At 37.7% G+C, this 22,448-nt stretch overlaps 1 protein-coding gene across 1 annotated transcript in view; it reads left to right on the top strand.

Moving 5' to 3' along the window:
* nphp4 (nephronophthisis 4) overlaps positions 1-22,448 on the top strand; it is a 268,868-nt gene that overhangs the window by 77,142 nt on the left and 169,278 nt on the right. Inside the window, exons 5-6 of the mRNA XM_079826906.1 lie at positions 9,016-9,174; positions 17,872-18,005. Coding sequence (XP_079683032.1) covers positions 9,016-9,174; positions 17,872-18,005 — 293 coding nt within the window. The remainder of the gene's footprint in view (positions 1-9,015; positions 9,175-17,871; positions 18,006-22,448) is intronic.

The raw sequence follows: 22,448 nt of genomic DNA on the forward strand, positions 1-22,448 counted from the left end.
GTTTCATGTTCATGTTTCATGTTTTTAAGTTGATCATGTTCACTGTCATGCACTTCCTGGTCTTGTCATGTGATTCCCATGCCCTCATGTGTTCTTGTGTCATGTTCTGTCATTGGTTCATTGTTCAGGTGTCCCTTGTCTTGTCTTTAGTCCTTGTGTATTTAAACCCTCATGTTTGCCATGTGTCCTTGTCTGATATTGATGTTGTGACCCGTTGGTGGTGAGTCTTTGGCCCTGTCCCAAATGGCACACTTCATGTGCATTTTCAGTCTTGTGGACTTTCAATGGTCGTTGTGTGCATGTGTCTGTTAAGTCCACGAGACCGCAGGGTGTCCCATTTGTCATTTTAGGTCTCAGAAGGGTGCTCGCGAGTGCCCCTCTTTGAGGTCGATATGCACCCTCGATGCGCCCTTCTGCCGAGTTGCACTGGTGCGGGTTATGCAGCGGACTTCTTCCCGGCAGTCAAAACGGCATTACGTCGTGAAAGTGCGGACTCAGAGGAAGACCGTGAGGGTTTAGGTTGCCATTTGGGACAGGGCCATAGTCTGGTCCAAGTTTATGTTTTGGTTGTAGTCAAGTTATTGTTTACTTTGTTGTTTTGAGTTAAATAAACTTCTTCCCGGCAGTCAAAGCGGCATTACGTCGTGAAAGTGCGGACTCAGAGGAAGACCGTGAGGGTTTAGGGTGCCATTTGGGACAGGGCCATAGTCTGGTCCAAGGTTATGTTTTGGTTGTAGTCAAGTCATTGTTTACTTTGTTGTTTTGAGTTAAATAAACTGCACTTGGGTTCTGAAACCTTGCCTCCAGTGGACTTATATGTTACAGCGTTGCCATTTTGAGGCAACTGAAATCGACTGCGCCATTGCCCAAGGAAAACCTGGTCTAGTTTTTTTGTTATTTAAAAGGTGCGTTAGTAATGTGTGCCTATAGGCGGGTGCACAACGCGCATACACTCTGCTTGTTAGCAGCAATCCTATATTCAGAATTTTTTTCCTTTAGATATTTGGCTTAAACAATGATGTTTATATAATCACGAATGACAAAACTAAACGAAGGGATTTATAACGAGAGTGATGTAGTGTTGTTGTTGTCCCATTGTACTGCTTGCTTTGTAGATGTGTTAATCTGGAGACTGAGAGTGCCATATGAGAGTGATTTATGGATGTAGTGTATCTGCAGGGTGTCCAGCTGCTGGAGTGGAGAGGGAACAGCGCTGATCTAAAATTCTCTCTGAATCTAGCCTCTTCTTCTAGCCGTGTGTCTCTGTGCTACCTGCCATTCTGTCTCAATTATGCCACTCCATGCTGGAGGGAGGAGATGTCCTGCTGTCTCTCTGAGAGTCTGAGCCTCCTAGGGCCTCTTGGGTCACACACAAACTTGCTGTCAGACACACACAAACAAACAAAGGTGCAAACATTCTCTCACTTGACTTATACATCAGCGCGCACACATTCAACCATTGTCTGCTTATTAATGCTTCTGAAACCACCTTCTGGATGGTGGAGAAACATTGGGAAAGTGGGAGGATGAGAGCAGTGCTTATCAACTGGTTTTTCTTTAGGATCCAGATTTTACATTACGCATCACAACCCGACACAATACCAGACCCAGTTCCGTTCTGTTTAAATAAATTTAGTTTGGTATGATTCAATGTAACCCTTGTGCTGTGTTGAAAACCCTGTAACACCTTTTGTGTTCTCGCTCAAAAATCACCGGCCTTCTAAAAATTGCTTGTAAATCCAAATATTGGATTCAATCTTTTTGTCAACTTGGACAGGTTTTTTTTTTTTTTTAACTGATTGATCGTAGGCCTCATTGATCTTTTTTTGACTGCGAACATTAGACTTGGTTCCATTTTGTACAAAATCAAAACATTTCAAAACAAACTTCCTGGTTTAATATTTAAGCACACCATTGTAATAAATTGTACAGAATATTTTTTTTACATTTTATTTAATATTGCCAAAATTACCCACAAATAATGATTTTTTGTCAAAAATTGAGGTGTGTAAGCTCAGATAGAGGAGTCTTATGATCAATCAAATCCAAAAATAAATACAAAACTTGTGCTAATTGAAAGAAAACAAGTTGATAAAAAAAAATTAATAAATATAGTTTATTTATTTATTAATAAGATAATATAGAGTAATGAGAGATTTATAAGCAAATTTTGGTAGGCCAGTCCATTTTTAATGGGAATTCCACAAGTGTAATAAGGTGGATTTTTTTTTTACAAAAATTCTAACATTTTTGGGGGGAAATAGTTCTACCCTGGGTGAGTAAAGTCAGTAAGTTTTAGTCTTGCAATAACATTAACTAGCATTTTTGGGAAAAAGAAAATCCTCTTTTATCTATTCAGTTTAAATTGAATCTAGTTCCATTTGATTCATTTTGATTTGATCCAATTTAAACTTGATTCAACTTCAAACTTGATTCAAATTAAACTTGAACTAAACTGAATCAAATTAAATTAAAATCAAGTTCATCAAGTTTAATTTGAATCAAGTTTTAAGTTGAATCAAGTTTAAATTGAATACATTTTTTAACTTGAACTAAACTGAATCAAATCAAATAAAAATCAAGTTTAAGTTAATTTAACTCAATTCATTTTTAATGAATTTAGTTCAATTCTATTGATTCAAATAAGTTTAATTTAAGTTTGCTTTGGTTCAGTTTTATTCATTTTCATTCATTCAAATGTATAATTCAGTTTAGTTTAGTTCAGTTTTAATTGATTTACACTTTTCACAATACAAATTTATCCAAAGCAGCATTACAAAGCCAAATAAACAACCCTTAACATATATTTAAATTAGATTAGGAAGAACCATTGGAGATATTTTATTTTACCATGTATAGTTTTTATAGGATGAGGGTACTCCATATAACCTACCCATGTTTCCCTAATTTGACAACTTTTATACCGTTTGACAGATTTTGATTGGATGCAAAAAACAAAAAAAGAAGAGGGAAATAAGCAGGTTCATTTTGCTATACTTAACATTCAATTATTTGCATGGTTGGTAAAACATTTTTTTTTTTTTTCCATCTAGCATTGATTTCCCCTTGCTTTTTGCAGCAGAACATTTTTGGATCACGACCCACAAGTTGAGAGCTACTGGCATAGAAGACGTGTAAACAGCACTGGCAAAGCCTAATAATTCTGGCACATTGAAATCTGTGCTTTATTTGCTGTGTTTGTCTGGGCGCATGTCTTTGTGTTTGTGTGTGTGTGTGTTTGAAGAAGAGAGCGAGGGAGAGCTGTGAGAATGAATGAGCAGTTTTTCATCTCAGAAGATTAGAATGCCTATTTTGACACTCTTCAATGTTTGTAGATGGCTGATTTGGACAAGCACAGTAGCTTAGTCACTCCTTCAGAATATAGACAAATGGATGCAAAGCCATGTTGATGTTGTTACATCTGCTGTTCCTTTACCCGTGAAAGAAATGCATAATAACCCCGAAAGGCCAAAGAAAAACAGACCATGTAAAAGGAATTGTTAAATTATAGGATTAATTATGAAGTATTCACTGGGAATCAGCAACAAAGCTGGTGGACTGGACAGAGAGCTGAAGATCCTGGTACACTGATTGCTATATTATATTTTAATGTTAACAATTATAGTGCTGGTTTTGGAACCATGGCCTAGTGGTTTGTGTGTATGCTTTACACATGTTGAGCCTATTTGGAGATACATTTATTCATTTAGCAGACGCTTTTATCCAAAGTGACGTACAACTGAGGAAGCGATCCGTCATGAAGAGGCGAAAAATCACAAAAAGTGCCTGAGATACTAAGTTTTGGACATTACTTAGTTAATTAGCATAAGCTAGAATAGGGAGGGAATTGAGGAAAATTATTGTCTTTATTAAGATGAGGTTAAGTGCTCACGGAGATATACATTTAAATCTTCCACAATGTGTCCTGATCACCCCCCCCCCCCCCCCCCCCAAAAAAAAAAAAAATTATGTTATAAAATTAAAGCTGCAGTCCATAACTTTTGGTTTAAAACTATTCAAAATAATTTTTTGAGCAAGTACGTAACCAGCCAGTGTTCAACTCTATCTCCTTACCTTAGCCTGCTTCACAACGGTAAGCTTGTAATAATGTGTTACAATTTGAGTGGTACCGGTAGCTTGGGAAATTTCTAACATGTCTTTGCGTCATTACGTCACTTCTGTACGCATAAAGATGGAGTCCGGCTAGTAGGCTATCGCATGTGAGGATGCTGCAGGTGGCGGATCATTTATAGCCTTTTCTCACAGCAGCCAGAATAATTAAATTGATCATTTTGATGGCGGATTATAATCCAGAAAGGTTCAAACAACAGTCATCAGTGACAACTGGAGGTTCGCCCGTAGTCAAAAGCAAAAGATCAGACTGTACGGAAATTGAAATCTACAGGTAACGCTAATACACACTAAATACACGTAGTCACGCAATGCTGATGGTGTTCATTTGAGAACAAAGTATAACAATAATACACATTTTTGCATGGTTTGATGTGATGTAAGATAAGCAATCGTTAGATTCAACCACCGTTGGTAAGGCAATTTAGTGTAATGTTTTTTTTTTTCTCAGTTGGTCAGAACAAAAGTGGCAGACATGTTACTTGTTTGGATGACATTTTGCAGGGAAAATGATTATTTTGGTCAAACTTCCAAGATTTAGAATCTGTTATTCTGAAGTACAGTATCCCCACCGGTGTGGTAACTGACAGCCACACATACTCCTCAAAACATTAGATTCATCTGAGTAACACAATAAAGACGCAAGTAACTGTAATTGCAGGTTTCAAACAGAGATGGCGACAAAGCGGCAAATCTTACGTACTACAGATTTAAAACAAAAATAAATACACTTTTTTTTTTTAAAGAAATTAATACTTTTTAAATCGATTAGACTTTCACAATATTTCTATTTCAAATGCTGTTCTTTTGAACTTTCTATTCATCAGATGACATTTTAAAATATATCAAAACAGATTCTAATAATATTTCACAATATTTCTGTTTTTTAACAACCTTGGTGAGCATAAGAGACTTCTTTCACTGACCCCGAACTTTTGAACAGTGGTGTTATTGGAGTAATATTACACCTTAGCAGGCATCTCATTTATACAGATACAGTGAAACAGGAAAATACACAAAAAGAAGATCAGCAGGTTGTATTTAAAATACATAGTGCTGCACAACAAAGCAGCAAATTATACATTTTGCTACACAGACAAGAAATATGCAGGCCCAAACACAATCTGTGCACAGATGTCCTCAGCATTGGTACTTCCATCACACATCATTCCATTCTGCAGATTGTCCACCAAAATCAGTGTAGAGAATAGAAACAGTGTTCTGATTCTTTCTCGGCCTGGTAATACGAAATCATTATAACAGCATGTTTATTTGCTACTAAATGGATGTTTTTTAATCCAATTTGTTGTACTCTAATTGTACAGATTGGTCCATTAGATAAGTAATCTCAGCAATTTTGTCACCCTACTTGTGATTGAACCTGTGACCTTTCCTTTAAGAGCCCTGATCCTTAACCATTAGGCAAGCTCCATTCAGAGCCATTATTAAGAGTGAGCAGAATGACCTACTGCAGCTCAGTGATTCGCACTGCGCCACATAATAAGCAAAGTGCGATTGTGACCAATTAGAATGAGTTTGTCTGATAAAGTGGCTGTGCTTGCTCTCGGGCAATGGCATTGTTTCAGAATGTGTGGGCCTTCTTTCTTTTTGGAGCTTTTCTGGTAATGTTTGGCACATTATTACAATTGCACAGATTTCCATCCTCCCCAAAATCAGCAGAAAATCCAAAATAAGTTAGCAGATTTAATCTTGACCTGCTCGTTTGTTATGTGAATGAAAATATGTGTGCTGTCACCTGGCACCAGGTGTATGCAGGTGTCACCGACATCCATTTCCTCAAGGGAGGTAGATGTGTGCACACGCGTTCGTTCCATTCAGAACTAAAGGTGTTTTTTCCAATTGAGCGGCAGTGATGCACGGTTCTGTGTAATACGGCTTCGAAGTAATGGAGCGGAATGTGTGCGTGCGTGTATCCGTGTCTGGGATAAATGGCCTAATGAAAAATGGAAAGCTCTGCTAAAATGTAATGACGCAGACTGGCTTGAGCAGCCTGTCTTTCAGCGGTTTCACACCAGCTTTCTCTTTCTTTCACACAGATGCGCACAACAAAGAATAGCACATAAGCAACAAAAAAAACAACACATATGGAACCATGTCCAGTTGTGCTGTGGGAAACTTTTCTTTGACCTTGTTTACACAGCTCACATCGAAAAGCCTTATATAAGTTCTTACATATGCTGCCTTTGTGAGATTTCAATATCCCAGTGTTACCTTAACACATTGGTGTTGCTTTGCCTGAGAACACAAGACATAAAGTGCCTTTTTTAAAAGCAAACAAGATTTAGCAACTCCAATGGGGGATATTTTTTCCGTTGCTGTGAAAGTGTCTGACAGTGAACGTAGTCTCGAAATCATGTAGAGTGGGCAAAAATGTGAAATTAAATTAAAGTGGAGATTTCTAGCATACAATATAGTTGTTGACTCTAGCATGAAATGAAACTCTCCGCTTGTGCCCTTGCATGTTGCCCCAGTTCAAGAAAAATATCTCTTCGTTTTTAGTCATCTTTTATGATGGTGAGTTTCATTGGGTGCAGTCAACAGCACAGATTTGACAGGGATGTTTTTCTTAGTATAGGACACAGTGGTTTAACAATGAGGTGTAAACCTTGGGTTGATATAAATCTAGATTTTTCTGTGCTGTGGGGTTTGACAGTATCCCGTGTTTGATCTGTTTATTGTTATTAGTAGTGCTTGCTGCTAAGACAAGCATCACTATTATTATTGCTCATACTTGCGGGTAAACGCTTTTAAAGTTAACCCATAGCATTAAACTTCAGTGTGTAATTTGTCCCGCACCATTTGAGCTACATACCTCAAATTGTGTGGCTTTTATAGGAGAGACGTGCAGTTACTTTATAGACATTTTGTGATGATAAACTGGGCAATAAAATCCCATAAACAAACTCTGAAGGAGGGACGGAGGCATATAGGTACTAGTATGACATCTGGTATGACATCAGAATTCAAACTTAAACGTTTTAGCACACCGGCCAATGAGGACTGAATTGAGAAAATCTACACTATATTAATACATACATTTCTAACATGTTTCCTACTAGTCCTACTATATTTCTTTTTAATAATATTTTTTAATTAAAAGTTTGGGGTCAGTAAGATATTTTTTTTGTAAATAAATGTATTACTTCCATAGGCTGTAAAAAAATATGTCTGTGACGTCACCCATAGGATTCTGAAGAGTAGTTTTGAAGCGTGAAGTAGGGACGAGCTGGCCGTTGCCCTCTTGTCACTCCCGGATAATAGAAAATGGGCAAAGAGGCGGGACGTGGGTGGAGCTGAGGTGACGCGATGACAGATAAATGGCTATCCACCTGTCACTCAAAGTGGCCACACCCTTAATTATGCAGAACTTTAAGGCTTTATATTATGTAAACGAATGAGTTATAAAAAAATTCACCCCCCTCACAGTTGTCATGAAGGGCAAAATTAACCGTATAGACCAAAACCACAATTTGTCCAAGGCTGTAAACATGTTTTTATTTTCTGCTGTAAAGTTGGGCATTTTAACATGGGGCTCAATGAGATTTTGCTCCCTTCTGGAGCCTGTCTCTAGTGGCCGGTCGATAAATTGCTTCAAGAGAAACTGCGGGAGGTTGCCGCTTGAGTATTTCATTTAGCAAGGGTGCATTACATTGATTTAAATGTGAGAGTAAAGACTATAATAAAAATCTATAATAAAATCTATTAAGGTTTCCACAAAAAGCAGCACAACTGTTTCAAATATTGATAATATGAGCACCAAATCAGCATGTTAGAATCATTTCTGAAGGATCATGTGAAACTGAGGACTGATGTAATGCCTGCTGAAAATGCTTTTCGATCCCATTACATTTTAAAATGTGTTAAAACATAAAACAGTTATTGTAAATTGTAATCATTTTTCACTTTTTTTACTACATTTTTGATTAAAAAAACCTTTAAACATTAGAGTATGTATATTTATTTGAATGAAATGCATATTTTTTGTTTTCAACCGTTTTATTTTTTTATAGCTAATTTTCCTCATTGGAATAAATGAGTAACTCGTAACAAGGATTTATTTCCTTATTCTATGATGCCTCACTAACTGTATATATTACTGTAAATAACACCTAGCAACCACTCAGAATACCCTAGCAACTATTTAGCAACACTCCAAACACATTAAGAACCACATAGCAACTCCTTTGCATTGTGGCAGTGAGTTTTGTACTCTTAGGCCCCGTCCACACGGAGACGTGTTTATCTGTATACGTAAAATTTTGTATCTTATCAGCGTTTCGTCCAGACGGATCCAGCGTTTTGGGAGCCTGAAACCGGGTCCCAGAGTGGATAAATCTGAAACCGACACCCTTGCGTTTTCATGAGTACACTACAGCCAATCCGTATATTTTGTGAAACAGTGATGTCATCACACCACGTCCCGCATGGTAAAGACTAATAGGGATACAACTACGAGCACTGGGCATGCGCACATCGATATTGTGTCATTTAATTACTGTATTTGCATTATTGTAAGGGTAGGTTTAGGGTTGGTGTAGGTGTAGGCGTTAATAAAACACACATTTATTTATTGTTATTTTATCGTGAGATTTTGCCTCACTTCCGACACAACTCTTCGTCTCCGTTTTAAGTGTATTTCTGTGGCAGAATTACAGTGCCACATACTGGTCTGTCATGTATACTACATCGTTTTGAGTCGGTTTCAAGTGGTTTCGTGTGTACGCAGATATTTCTTGAGACAAGGGGAAAAAAAGATTGGATAGGGAAAACTCTGGCTTCGTGAGGATGTGGCCTTAGACAATGTGAAAATCTAGAATTGTGGCATCTTTCTGTAATCATGACTGTCTCTTTCTCTCTCTGTAGTGAATGCCGTATTATCAGTGATGGAGGGCTCTCAGCTGCTCTACTCCATACAGCCACACCCAGCTCTCACTCCCATCATGCACCTGCTCCCACCAAACATTCTAGTATCTGGACATGACCGTATCCCTGGCGTGGTGTTCTCCACGTACACAGGCACAGGTAGGATTACCCACAATGAGTTTATCAGTTTATCATTAGAATGAGAATGGAGAGAAAAGGCTTTATTGTGCGAGATGTTCACTACAGTTATAAAACAATCAAATGGCATTTGATGACTGCTCATCTGTAATGAGAGAATGTGTGTTGCCATGGAGACAGCAGAAGGAACTCTAGAAGCCTCATGAAAGAGTGCTCCCCGTTTCTCAGGACATTCCTTTGATTAGCTTTAGAATCGCTTCATGGCAAACTTCATAAATGAGACCTTGAAGTAGAAGCCTTTTCACAAGTTTTCCGACTCGCAGCACTGTGCTCATGACTCGTCTCTTTTTGGATTTCTGTTCTGAGCTGCTTTCAGGAGTGGGTAAAGACAGACTTTATGAACAGTAGTAATGAACCGTGGTGGGTTTCACCATGGAGAGGGGATTGAAAGTTGAGCAAAATCCTTTAGCACTACAAATATATCTCACAGGGAGCGTGACCCACGACCGCAGTTTAGATCCGGAGAGGGATGCAGGAAATTAGAGAATTATTCCACACTGATATTTCTATCTCTCTCTCCGCCTCATTATAAACCGATGAGCAGATGTAGGAATGGGATTCCTCTGGAGCAGGTTTCTCTTTGAACTGCATCTGAAATGTTTGAGTGCTATATTCTGCATCCTCCTGGGCCTCCGCACAGACTGAAAGTAGAGAAAGAGAGATGTTTCCCCCTGACTGTTAATATGGTTAATAAGACATGATTCAAAGCACTTCATTCCGAGATCCAAAAGCAATACATTCCGTCTGATAATGATTCTTATAAACTTTTCTTGAGTGGGTGTTATAAAAGCCAAATTTCACTAGCCGCCTCTTGATTTTATTGCTTTAATTGTATCTTCAATTTCAATTCACCTTCAATTTTCCAGTAGTCTTAGCACATCATTGATCACTGACACACCCACCAGTTTTTTTAAGCTAGTTTAAAATGATTTAGTATTTAATTTATTATTTACATATTTATAAATATACATATTTACAGCCATAATAAAACGTCTAATATGTAATTGGGTTGTAACAACAGAGTCCGTGTGAAATTATTACATTTATTATTTAGCTATTTTATCAATAGGTAATCAATAATCGTTGCCTATTGACAACCAAGGTAATAATTAATCTTAATAGTTTGTCATTGCCTATTGACAGCCATAATACAAATGTATAATATGTAATTGGGTTGTAACAGCAGAGTCAGTTTGAAATTATTTAATTTATTATTTAGCTATTTTATCAATATGTAATTTACTCTTCCTTCAACTTGATCCAAACCTGTATGAGTTTCTTTCTTCTGCTGAACATAAAGGAAGATATTCTAAAGAATGCCGGTAACCAGACAGTTGCCGGTAGCCATTAACTTTCATAGTAGGAAAAAATATATACTATATAAGTCAATGGGGACCAACTGCCTGGTTACCGGCATCTTCCTTTGTGTTCAGCAAAGGAAAGAAAATCATACAGGTTTTGAACAAGTTGAGGGAGAGTAAATGACAGAATTTTCATTTTAGGGTGAAGCATTCCTTTAATAATTAATTTTACAGGCAAAAATGTCTAAAGTGGAACTGAGTAGTAACAGTCAGTGTGAAATTCTGTACTTCATCTACTACGTTCAACTATTTGAAATAAAACTTTTTTCATTTGTTTGGTTCATTATTCTACAAGACATTTTATCACCTCATATTCCATGAAAAACTACATGGTGTATTTTTACTTTTTAAAATGTATTTGTCACACCTCAGAACTATTTAAAGGGGTGGTAAACAACGATTTCACTATTCTAACTTTAGCTAGCGTGTAATGCTGCTGCTTGAGCATAAACAACATCTGCAAAGTTACAACGTTCAAAGTTTAAAGCAAAGGGAGATATTTGCTTTTAAAGAAATCAGTTTCTAAGAACTACAGCAAACGGCCAGTAGGCGACTACACACATTCCTCCAGGGTTGGTGACATCACCAGGCTCAATATTTACATAAACCCCTCCTCCGAGAATATTAAATAAGGGGGGGTGAGGCCATTTTGTATCGCGGCGCTGTTGTGGTTAGTAGGCTGGAGTGTTGTTGCCGCGATGCAGAGGAAACGCTGTTATTTTCATCCGGATTGCAGGTCTGGGGTACTTGCTCTGTTCAGCCTTCATAGGGACGGGGGTGCGTTGCAGAGCGTTTAACATACAGCATGTTATATGCACGTGTGTTTGAGTCAGCGGGGAATCAGGCGCGCGCAGGGCTCCCTGCAGCACATCTAACAGAGGAAAACATCCACCGTCTTCGCGATTTCAATGGCGGATTTGCACAACGTCAGCTGCGTGAAAAAAACACTGCTGGTGCGTGGATGCATGACGCGCGCGCTGCACATTTCACGGAGGACAACACAAACTTCCACAAACTTCGCGAGTTCAATACAGGATATGCACAACGGCTTGTCCTGAAAGCTGGATTTACAAACAGAAGCTGTTTACGGGCCACAACCTGTAAGTCTGATTTATTTTTCATCGATGTGTTTTCCTGTAATAGGTTAATTGTACGTTGTAGCAAGGAAGTAAACAGATGACAACGCTGTTCTGCAAACCAGTCTGTTAAATGCTCATTCTTACTTAACGTTATCCGACGAACACCTAACGTTACAAACATTAACGTTAAAATCTCAACAGCGAACCTGGCATTAGTGTAAATGATTCTTTGATTAGAGCTTTTATGTATTATTTATCTACAGGCTTGCTAAACATGGTTCTGTGTGTGATTTGGCTAACTTACTAGTTAAAGCCAGTGCTTAGTGTTCGTTTTGGGTTAACGTTAGTTCTTGCCACAGATATTTGGCTATAATCGTTCTAAAAATACAAAAGTTAAAGTGCCATTCAGTAGCGATCATTATAGATCCGCAGTCTTTACTCTTGAGGACTGAGCAGGTTCTGCTCGATCATCTTCACTCAAATGTTCTGGGTCTGATTCGAGCTCATATGGTTTTATTGACGCCGTTGTTTCTAATACTGAACAGCCTCCGGTAAGGGGCGTGACGTTTCCGACGTGCACTGCGGTTAGCGAATCACAACACACTGGGCCAGCTAACCAATCTGAGCCCACTGCGTATTTTTGAGGGACTGGCTTCATACAACCCGGAAAGCATCAGACCGTTTTACAAGGAGGGACAGAGCAGTGTAGAATAAAGGTCAAATATATGAAAAATAAGGCAATTTTTTTTAAAACGAAGCATGAACACATGTTACAGTGCACCCCACAAACACAGCCAAGCCTTCAAAAGAATGTGTTTTACCACCCCTTTAATTGGGCTGCAAAAAAGCTAAAAGGTCAAAAATAGTCAGCCCATTTCAATGAAAACATTTGAACCTTAAATTAAAATGTTGCTGTTGAATGTACATTTATATCTACCTTAATAAAGATGTATCATTTCAAGCTACGAAAAATAACAATAGAATTATTAAAGGGATAGTTCATCCAAAAATGAAAATTTGATGTTTATCTGCTTGCCTCCAGGGCATCCAAGATATAGGTGACTTTGTTTCTTCAGTAGAACACAAATGAAGTTTTTTAACTCCAACCGTTGCAGTCTGTCAGTCGTATAATGCATTAATGTCTTAAGACACGAAACGATCGGTTTGTGCGAGAAACCGAACAATATTTATATAATTTTTTACCTCTAATACATCATCACTATGTCCAACAGCCATGAGCACGATCACAGGGTTTAATTTGGATTTGTCTGTGCATGTTTTTGTTACTCTCATGGATTTTGTTACCATTCACATGCATTATACGACTGACAGACTGCAATGGTTGGAGTTAAAAATCTTCATTTGTGTTCTACTGAAGAAACTTAGTCACCTATATCTTGGATGCCCTGGGGGTAAGCATTTTTGGTGAACTATCCAAAAAATGAAAATTAGCCCATGATTTACTCACCCTCAAGTCATCCTAGGTGTATATGACATTCTTCTTTCAGACGAACACAATCAGAGTTATATTACAAAAGTCCAGGCTAATCCAAGCATTATAACTGCAATAATAGTTGCTCTGTTTTTGAAGTCCATAAAAAATGCATCTGTCCGTCAAATAACCTGCTCCACACGGCTCCGGGGTGTTAATAAAGGCCTTCTGAAGCGAATTGATGCGTTTGTGTAAGAAAATTATCCATATTTAAAACTTTATAAAGTAAAGTTTCGGCCGACTACCTTCCGTGTTCAATTTATGGAAAAAGTGTTGAAAGGTCCTCTGCCGATCGAAAGACTAACGCGACCAGGTACGCTTGTCATGACGTCACGTACGCATCTTGAGTTTCACTTTCAACTTTCAACACTTTTCCATGGAAGGCGATCGGCTGGAACTTTACTTGATTAACTTTTAAATATGGATATTTTTCTTACACAAATGCATTGATTTGCTTCAGAAGGCCTTTATTAACACCCCGGAGCCGCGTGGAGCACGTCATTCGATGGACAGGTGCATTTTTTATGGACTTCAAAAACAGAGCAACTATTATTGCAGTTATAATGCTTGGATTAGCCTGGACTTTTGTAATATAACTCTGATTGTGTTCGTCTGAAAGAAGAATGTCATTTACACCTAGGATGACTTGAGGGTGAGTAAATCATGGGCTAATTTTCATTTTTGGGTGAACTATCCCTTTAAGTGTGTAGTTGTGAAATATGTTGTATTTATTGAAAAATTAGCATTACTTGAAATCTCAGGTAGTATTTGAAGCTAATTAATTTAGGTCTTAGGGGTTAAATTGATAGAAGGAACTCCTACAGTAGAGAAATGCAGTATCCTAAACTTTAAAGTTACACAACACGCATGACTAGAAAAACAATAGCAAACATGAGATTTTTAAGAGGCACATTGAATTTTCCTCTATTTTCTTCTCTGGAGCCGTCACCTATCAGACCTTCTGTAGCGCATCTCTCTTCGGCTGCAGTGGTGGAGTGTTTGTATGCTGTAATGTCCTGACGATGCTGCACTTGTTTGGCTGTCAGGCCTCAGTGCTGCTGTGCAGATAAGCCTGGTTTGGTGTGTGTGTGTGTGTGTGTAGTTGAGTGTAGAGTGATTGTGCAGTGTGTTTGAGGTAACAGACTGTGTGTACAGTAAATGTCTGAGTGCGTCGGAGCTCTCCAGGCCTGGCTTTGATAGTGGCAGACTGTGTGAGTGTGTTAAAGCTAAACAGTGATAGACTGTGTTTGTGTATGGCTGAGTGATCCGTGAAAGTGAAACTCTCCTGGTTGTGACTCATTCAAACCAGCGGGCCTGCTGTCTGCTGCCACAGCAACCTATGTATTATTACACACACACACACATACATATGATAACTTTTTTGTGATAAACAGGCCCAAAGGTATGTGGTTGTTCACTAAAAATCTGGATATCTGTCTGAGCTCTGCTTAATGAGAGATCATAAAAAAGTAGCAAAGTCTTGTTTTTGTAAAAAAAAAAATACAATCAAATCCAGCAAACAAAACCTGTCTGAATGATTTGTTCATGAATCCGACTGGTTCCGTTCTTATGTTTAACTCACTGACTCAGCGAGTCGTTTGCAAATGATAAAAACCCAATGTCTTTTTCGGTCTGTTTCTCACACAAAGCAATAGTATAGCTTTACTTTTATTTTATTGAAAAAGTGGTAGTTTGAGACCCTGTTTTTGAATTCAATTAATTTATATTAAAAAAAAAAACTAAATGATAGAAATACACTAGGGGTGCACCGAGATTTCGGCCGCCGAAAATGTTCGGCTGAAAATGGCATTATCGGTTTCGGGCCGAAATAAAAAAAACAGCCGAAAACGGAAACCGAAAATGAATGTCACCCGCCCCTCCCATCCGTGCGCAAGCGCTTAGGTTTCACTCACGGTCGAGCTGTTACCACGCGACGCGTCTGCCTATCAAAGATGAAGCATGTCAGCGGTATGAGAGCAAATAGAGATGTATCCAGCTGAACTACCCATTGCCAGAAGCGACAATCCCCTTGACTACTGGCGCGCGAATGAAGGCCGCTTTCCATTGCTTGTGCAGATTGCACGCAGGTATTTATCTGCCCCAAGCAGTGTTGCCAAGTCCGTGGTTTTCCCGCGGGATGTTTTTCAATGTCCGCGGGTTGAAGCGACCCCAATTATGTGATATTTAGACCCAGGAATGCGAATTTTAGCTGGCAACCCTGCCAAAAAACACATATTTTACCCCCCAAATGCCATTTTTCCCAAAGAACAGTGACAGACAGTGAGAGACTATTCCGTGCAGCATCTCATGTTCTTAATGAGAACCATTCTGTGATTTGTGTGTGCAGTTATTCAGATAATTGTGGATCTTTTGGACTGTTAAAAAACTATTTTATTTGATAGAACATAAAACTTGAAGAATAATATTATTTGGTATTATTATTTTTTATTTATTGTTAAAAATATTTTAGGTTTTGTTATGTAACTTAATAAAAGTTTGTTTATTCTATTGGTTCGTGATTTTTTCATTTCAGATCCATTAAATTCAAGCAATTTATATATATATATATATATATATATATATATATATATATATATATATATATATATATATATATATATATATATATATATATATATATATATATATATATATATATATATATTAGTATACGTTTTTAAAAGAAGCCATTTTCGGCTTTGGTTTCGGTTTTCGGCCAAGTGCATCCTAAATTTTCGGTTTCGCTTTCGCCCCAGGATTTTCATTCCGGTGCATACACATCTCTTGCACTTATCATTCACATACCATTGCTTACTTATTTAAAAAAATACTTATTACTTATTCAGTAAAGACACATTGAATTTATCAAAAGTGACAGTAAAGACATTTATGTTAGAATTTTTTTTCTTCAAATAAATGTTGATGTCTTGAATCTTTTATTCATTAAAGAATCCTGTAGAAAAATTTGTTGTGCTCAATAATTTTGTGGAAACCATAATGTTTTCAACATTGATAGTAATTAGGAGTTGCACAGACGAGTCGACTTTAATGATGTGCCATGACGTTTTAAGCTTGACGTTGACTAATCGCTGATCATGGCCTATAGAGGGCGCGACAGGATAAGAAATTTATGAAGTTCACTTTTATGCTTTGATTCCAACAGTAAAAGAAACTAAAATGGTCAGAGTACGCTCCACAAGATTGGTTTGATTATACCATCTGGATGCTTAAAATTGATAGGTTGAATGCACGTATCAAACATCTATAAGCGCTTAAGCTGCTGCATTGTAACACGCACACAGACAGTATAGCTTGCACGTCACATGCAGATTTTGTGCACACAGAAATATTCTGTAATGTAGGAGCAATAGCCTTTTGAGCAGCGCTGTGTCGTATTGTCATAGCTTATGCCATAGAGTCTCATTCTTATTTGTTTATTTAATGACGACTAGTTGTCGTTGACTCAACTTTAATCACATAAATGTCGACTTTAAAAAAGTCGTTCAACCCCTAATAGTAATCAGAAATATTTAGGAATTAATTACATTTTCACAAGATTACTGGTTTTGTCAAAAACATTAAACATATTATTGTACCTCACTACAGCAGTGTACCGCACAAAATATTAGTTTAAATTCTTCCTACATTCCAGGTTGGATTCCACTTTAAAAAAAATCATTGAGCTTTGAAATGAGTCTTCATGTATTCTGTAAACATTGAAGTCTAACATTTCTAAAAGAAACTGATTTATATACAGCTTTCACTGGGGAATGCACATCAATTATAGGAACCACAGTTAGCTTAGGGGTTAATGCTGTATAACAGATGTTTATCTTTAAATTAATTATGGAGGGTGATTCACTTAACCTGTCTCTACGTGAAGGGTTTATTTTATTGCATTTTTATTTTTTGCCATATTTCTCTGAGAGGTCTAAATAAAACATCAAGGGTGAGTTTTTCAAAGAGAACAGGTTATCATCGCCTAAGTTTTTGGATGTGCAGAGGGGGACCAGGCAAATCTTGACAATCAAAAGCATGTGATGTGATTGTGACCATTTTCATATCAGGCAAATGATTTTGGAATCGATTATTGAGTTGCTTAGACCCCTGTGGGTAAGTGAGCTATTTTTTTGTTTTTACCAAAAAGAAACAAAAGTGGGTGCATTGGCTTAGATATGCAGAAGACTTTCTCAATAGACAATGTTTGAAACGCTTCTCAGCGAGACCCCCGCTGAGAGCGGAAATGGGGCCAGCCAAAGATCTCAGCTGGAGGAAATGTGTCTGTGATGCTGCAGCCAGACACATACTCCAAATGACAAATTATCATTGGTCCTAATTCTTTTTTTAAATCAGAAGAGGAATTTGGGCCACATGGAGCTCCATTACGTTGGCCTCAACTGCATGGATTTTTCGCAGCTTCTGGAACACATTGAGCTCTCTTGTGCATCGCTCAATAGTGTGTTATCCCGTGCACTTGTTCTGTTTTTATTTAGGTTTTTTTCATATTTGAATTGATTGCCATGAGTAAGAGGATCTTGGCATTCTGAAGTGTGCTGATAAATAAATTTTTACTGTCTAATTAATTCCTTTGTTGCTGCAATGTTGTAAAAAATGAATAGCCATTAAATATAAAGGAAAATAACAAAATGGCTGGATGGAATTGGCTGTGCACGCAGGAAATGAGTACAATGTTAATGTTATATTCACTCCATCTCTGTTGCAGCAGATGCACTGCGGAAGCCTCGTCTGTTGAAGAGCTTCTCGTGTGTGTTGGAGGGCCTACGTGTGGCACTCTTCCCCTCCACGGAGGTCTTCGAATCTGACCTGCTCCAGCTGCTTAACAAAGACTGCCAGAATACAGTAAGCTACGACTCTAGTTAAACGTTTAGGCCATTCAATTATGTAAATTCATCAAGTTTTTTTATTTTTTATTAGGGGTGTAACAGTACACAAAACTGACGGTTCGGTACGTACCTCGGTTTTGAAGTCACGGTTCGGTATGGGTTCGGAACAGCAGTTTTAAAAAATAGCATTTTATTTATTTTTATTAAGCAGTGGTTTACGGAAAAAATTGTGTCTGTCCTTAAATGAATTCAATTATAACTAAAAGTTTCTTAAAGATAATGCTGTAAACTATGTAGGGAGCCCTTACTTACACATTGCGGTTTACAACAGAGCCCAAACTATTAGCCTAAATTCCGTTACTATTTATTTTTAGATATAATAAATCAACACTCATAAGCTTCACATAAGACAGTTTTTGCATTAATCCCTTAACTGTCACCGGCCCGCTGGTGGGACGCCTGGCGCTCCTTTTTTTGATCGCCTTTTTTTCGTATCATTTATATGAGTAATTATCATAAATTAGGTATCATTCGAAAGCTTACGAACTCAATTCATCCTTTGAAAACCGTTTTGAAATCAGAAGTTGCCTTGCCATGGAAACGGTACTCTAAATTCTTCTAGTGGGCTCCTCCCCTAGTGGGCGGCGTCATGTTTCGTATTACGAAATGTATTTTAACTACTTTACAATAAAACAAATTTCTAATCTTGACAAAAACACATATCGCCGGAAAGGTCTCAGTATCAAGGTTCCATATTTGGCGACTGTTTTGTGATGGAAGTGATATTTGGACAGAAATTTACAGGAAAATGCATCAAAAAACAATCAGTGGAAAGTGGATGACACCCGGTGGCTATTTTTGTTATAGCGCCTAAACAAAATCTCATGGGGACTTCAATTTTTGTGATATGAATTTCAAATTTGGAACACGACTTGGTTAGACATATGGCTTTGATTTTATAGTAATTTTATAGTAAATTTTTTTTGTAAAATATATATTTTATATAAAATAAAAATATTTATTACTGTATTTTTCATTTACAGTAAATTTAAACTTCCATAACTTTCATATTTGGAAATGCTTTCACTTCAGCACCTTTTTTTATACAGAAGTTATGATATGACTCCTTCTTAAAGTGGTCATATCATGTGTATACAATCTTTAAATGATTGTTTTTGTCTTTAAAGGGTTATTTCACCCAAAAATGAAAATTCTGTCATAAATTACTCACCCTCATGCATTCCAAACCCGCAAGACCTTCGTTCATTTTTCAGAACGCAAATTAAGATATTTTTGATTAAATCCGAGAGCTCTCTGCCCCCTCCATAGACAGCTATTTAATTAACACTTTCAAGGGCAAGAAAGATAGTAAAGAGATCTTTAAAATCGTCCATGTGACTATAGTGGTTTAATGTTAATTTAATAAAGTGACAAGAATCCTTTTTGTGTGCAAAAAACAAACAAAATAATGACTTTATTCAACAACTTCCTCTAGCCTGTGTCAGACTCTTACACTGTTGACCCAGTGTAAACAGTACAGTGTTTCCTAGTTCTAAGGCAGAACGACTCGTGTGCATTCGTCGTGGTGCTCACGTGAACAGCGTCATCCAATGGTAAGCCGGCGTTCTGGAAGCGTTGCTCTGTTTGCGTTACGTCAACAGCATAAGAGTCTGACAAAGTCTCTTTGTGTTCCAAAGATGTACAAAGGTCTTGCAGGTTTGGAACTACATGCGGGTGAGTAATTAATGACAGAATTTTCATTTTTGGGTGAACTATCCCTTTAAGGTACACATCTTCTAAGGGTGTGTACATACTTGCAGTTCGTTTTGCTTGGTTCGTTTGGTCCGGACCAAAAAACAAAGCTTTTATTACGTATATTTTGTGACGGAACTTACCAACCATCAAAAAATATCGTCGCTGTCCAATGAAAACCACGCATGTCCATTTTGCCGATTTTGAGATTTTTCGACGGATTGAATGTCCAGGTTCATTTCCGTATACAGTATGCTTCACATATCTAAATGGCCAATGAAAAGTTGTGAAATCATGTCATCTGATTTTCACGTATATCCATTTGGTGTCAAAGCTGTCAATCACGCCGCGTATCTCCCGCCCTGTGGAAGCATCTCGCCGGTCTCGTGAAACATAGCCTGGTGAGACAATGACTTTCCTTCATCGAGGTAAACGTTTCCCCCCTGACGCCAGACGTATGTCTAGGAGTGACAAAATTACGGTAGGACTGTACAAACAAAGTATCTGTCTAGCATTACCATGTCAGTGTATTGATTAATTGTCCCTTCATAGTTTGCAAGAGACATTTCATAAATTTATAATCAATATTAAATAAACTAAGCGTATTTAATAAACTAAGTCATAGGCTATTTAATAAACTGAGCGTATTCCTCTGTCAATATGAAACGCGACTTGGCCATTCTAATTAATGATCGGAAGAACCACAAAAGTATCGACCACCGTTACTGTAAAATATGCACTTATGTCCATTTAAACTCAATTTTGGTCAAATGTGGATTATATCATTACACTGGCAAGAATATGGTTACATCTAAAGATGCCGTACCAAGTATGACAACGCTACATTCAACTGCTTTTGAAATACGGTGTTTTTTTCACTTCCTGAAAAGTAACCGTTTTGGACATACGTGAGTTTCATCGGGCAGCGATGATATGAATGATGGGATTTTGACCAACTAAGAACCGTGAAAAGCTTATCAAATGTGTCAAAACAGGAGTCAAAATACCAGCAGGAATTCTGCTGCGAGTAGATTTGGTTCTGATGCCTGTACCGAACTGTGATGGGCAAACTCACGACTACAGGGAGTGCAGAATTATTAGACACGTTGATTTTCTGATCATATTTTTTTTCCAGGCACATTTGACCAATTCCAAACCACAGTAATCCTAATAACTACTATTGATTTAGTATTTAATAATGTATAAGTGATATATAATTGTTCATGAAGGCTGGAAATGAAAATCACCTTATATTCAGGTGTGCAGAATTATTAGGCATGTTTTCTTTTACAGATAAATTGAGCCAAAAAAGAGATTTAACTCAGACTGAAAAGTCAAAAAGTATTAAATGCCCATGAGAAGGATGCAATACTAATGCAATACTAGACATTGCAGTTAAGGCGTGACCATTGGACAGTGAAATGCTCGTTGGGTCAGCAGGGTCAGACAAAAACATGTGGCGGAGAAAAGACACCTATTAACCGCAAAAGAATTAAGAATTAAGGTGAAGAATTAAGGGTGAAACCATCAGGAACCCTTTAGTCTCCAGCGCCACCATTTTCTAGAGCTGCAACCTACCTGGAGTCTCCAGAAGTGCAAGGTGTCAGGATCTCAGAGACTTCAGTTAGGTAAAGAATCCTAAAAAATGACCCCCACTAAATAAGAATCATAAGCTGAAGTGTTGTAAAATACATGAAGCCTGCTTTTTTTATAGGCTTTATAGGTTTTATAGGTTGAGAGTGACTCTTGAAGGACCAGCACCACATCCTCTAGTACCACTGTTTGAAGAATTCATCTTCCAGAATCTGGCAGTACGTTTTGGGAGTTCATTTTAGTCCATCCTGAAGTCCGTTTTGCAGAGATGGACTAAAAATGAACTCCCAAAACGTACTGCCAGATTCTGGAAGATTAATTCTTCAAACAGTGGTACTAGAGGATGTGGTGCTGGTCCTTCAAGAGTCACTCTCAACCTATCTGTCCATAAAGCCTATAAAAAAACCTTCTTCATGTATTTTACAACACTTCAGCTTATGATTCTTATTTAGTGGGGGTCATTTTTTAGGATTCTTTCCCTAACTGAAGTCTCTGAGATCCTGACACCTTGCACTTCTGGAGACTCCAGGTAGGTTGCAGCTTTGGAAAATGGTGGCGCTGGAGACTAAAGGGTTCCTGATGGTTTCACCCTTAATTCTTCACCTTAATTCTTAATTCTTTTGCAGTTAACAGGTGTCTTTTCTTCACCACCTGTTTTTGTCAGATCCTGCTGACCCAACGAGCATTTCACTGTCCAATGGTCATGCCTTAACTGCAATGTCTAGTATTGCATTAGTATTGCATCCTTCTCATGGGCATTTAATACTTTTTGAATTTTCAGTCTGAGTTAAATCTCTTTTTTGGCTCAATTTATCTGTAAAAGAAAACATGCCTAATAATTCTGCACACCTGAATATAAGGTGATTTTCATTTCCAGCCTTCATGAACAATTATATATCACTTATACATTATTAAATACTAAATCAATAGTAGTTAATAGGATTACTGTGGTTTGGAATTGGTCAAATGTGCCTGGAAAAAAAATATGATCAGAAAATCAACGTGCCTAATAATTCTGCACTCCCTGTATGACTAGACAAAACAGTATTGCTTGACCATTTTGTCCATTTTAGGGTCGCATCTTGTTGATGTGACGTCCCGTTTTTGGTTCATT

This window comes from Gobio gobio (genome assembly GCF_949357685.1).
Source record: "Gobio gobio genome assembly, chromosome: 10".
In the NCBI taxonomy this organism is placed as follows: domain Eukaryota; kingdom Metazoa; phylum Chordata; class Actinopteri; order Cypriniformes; family Gobionidae; genus Gobio; species Gobio gobio.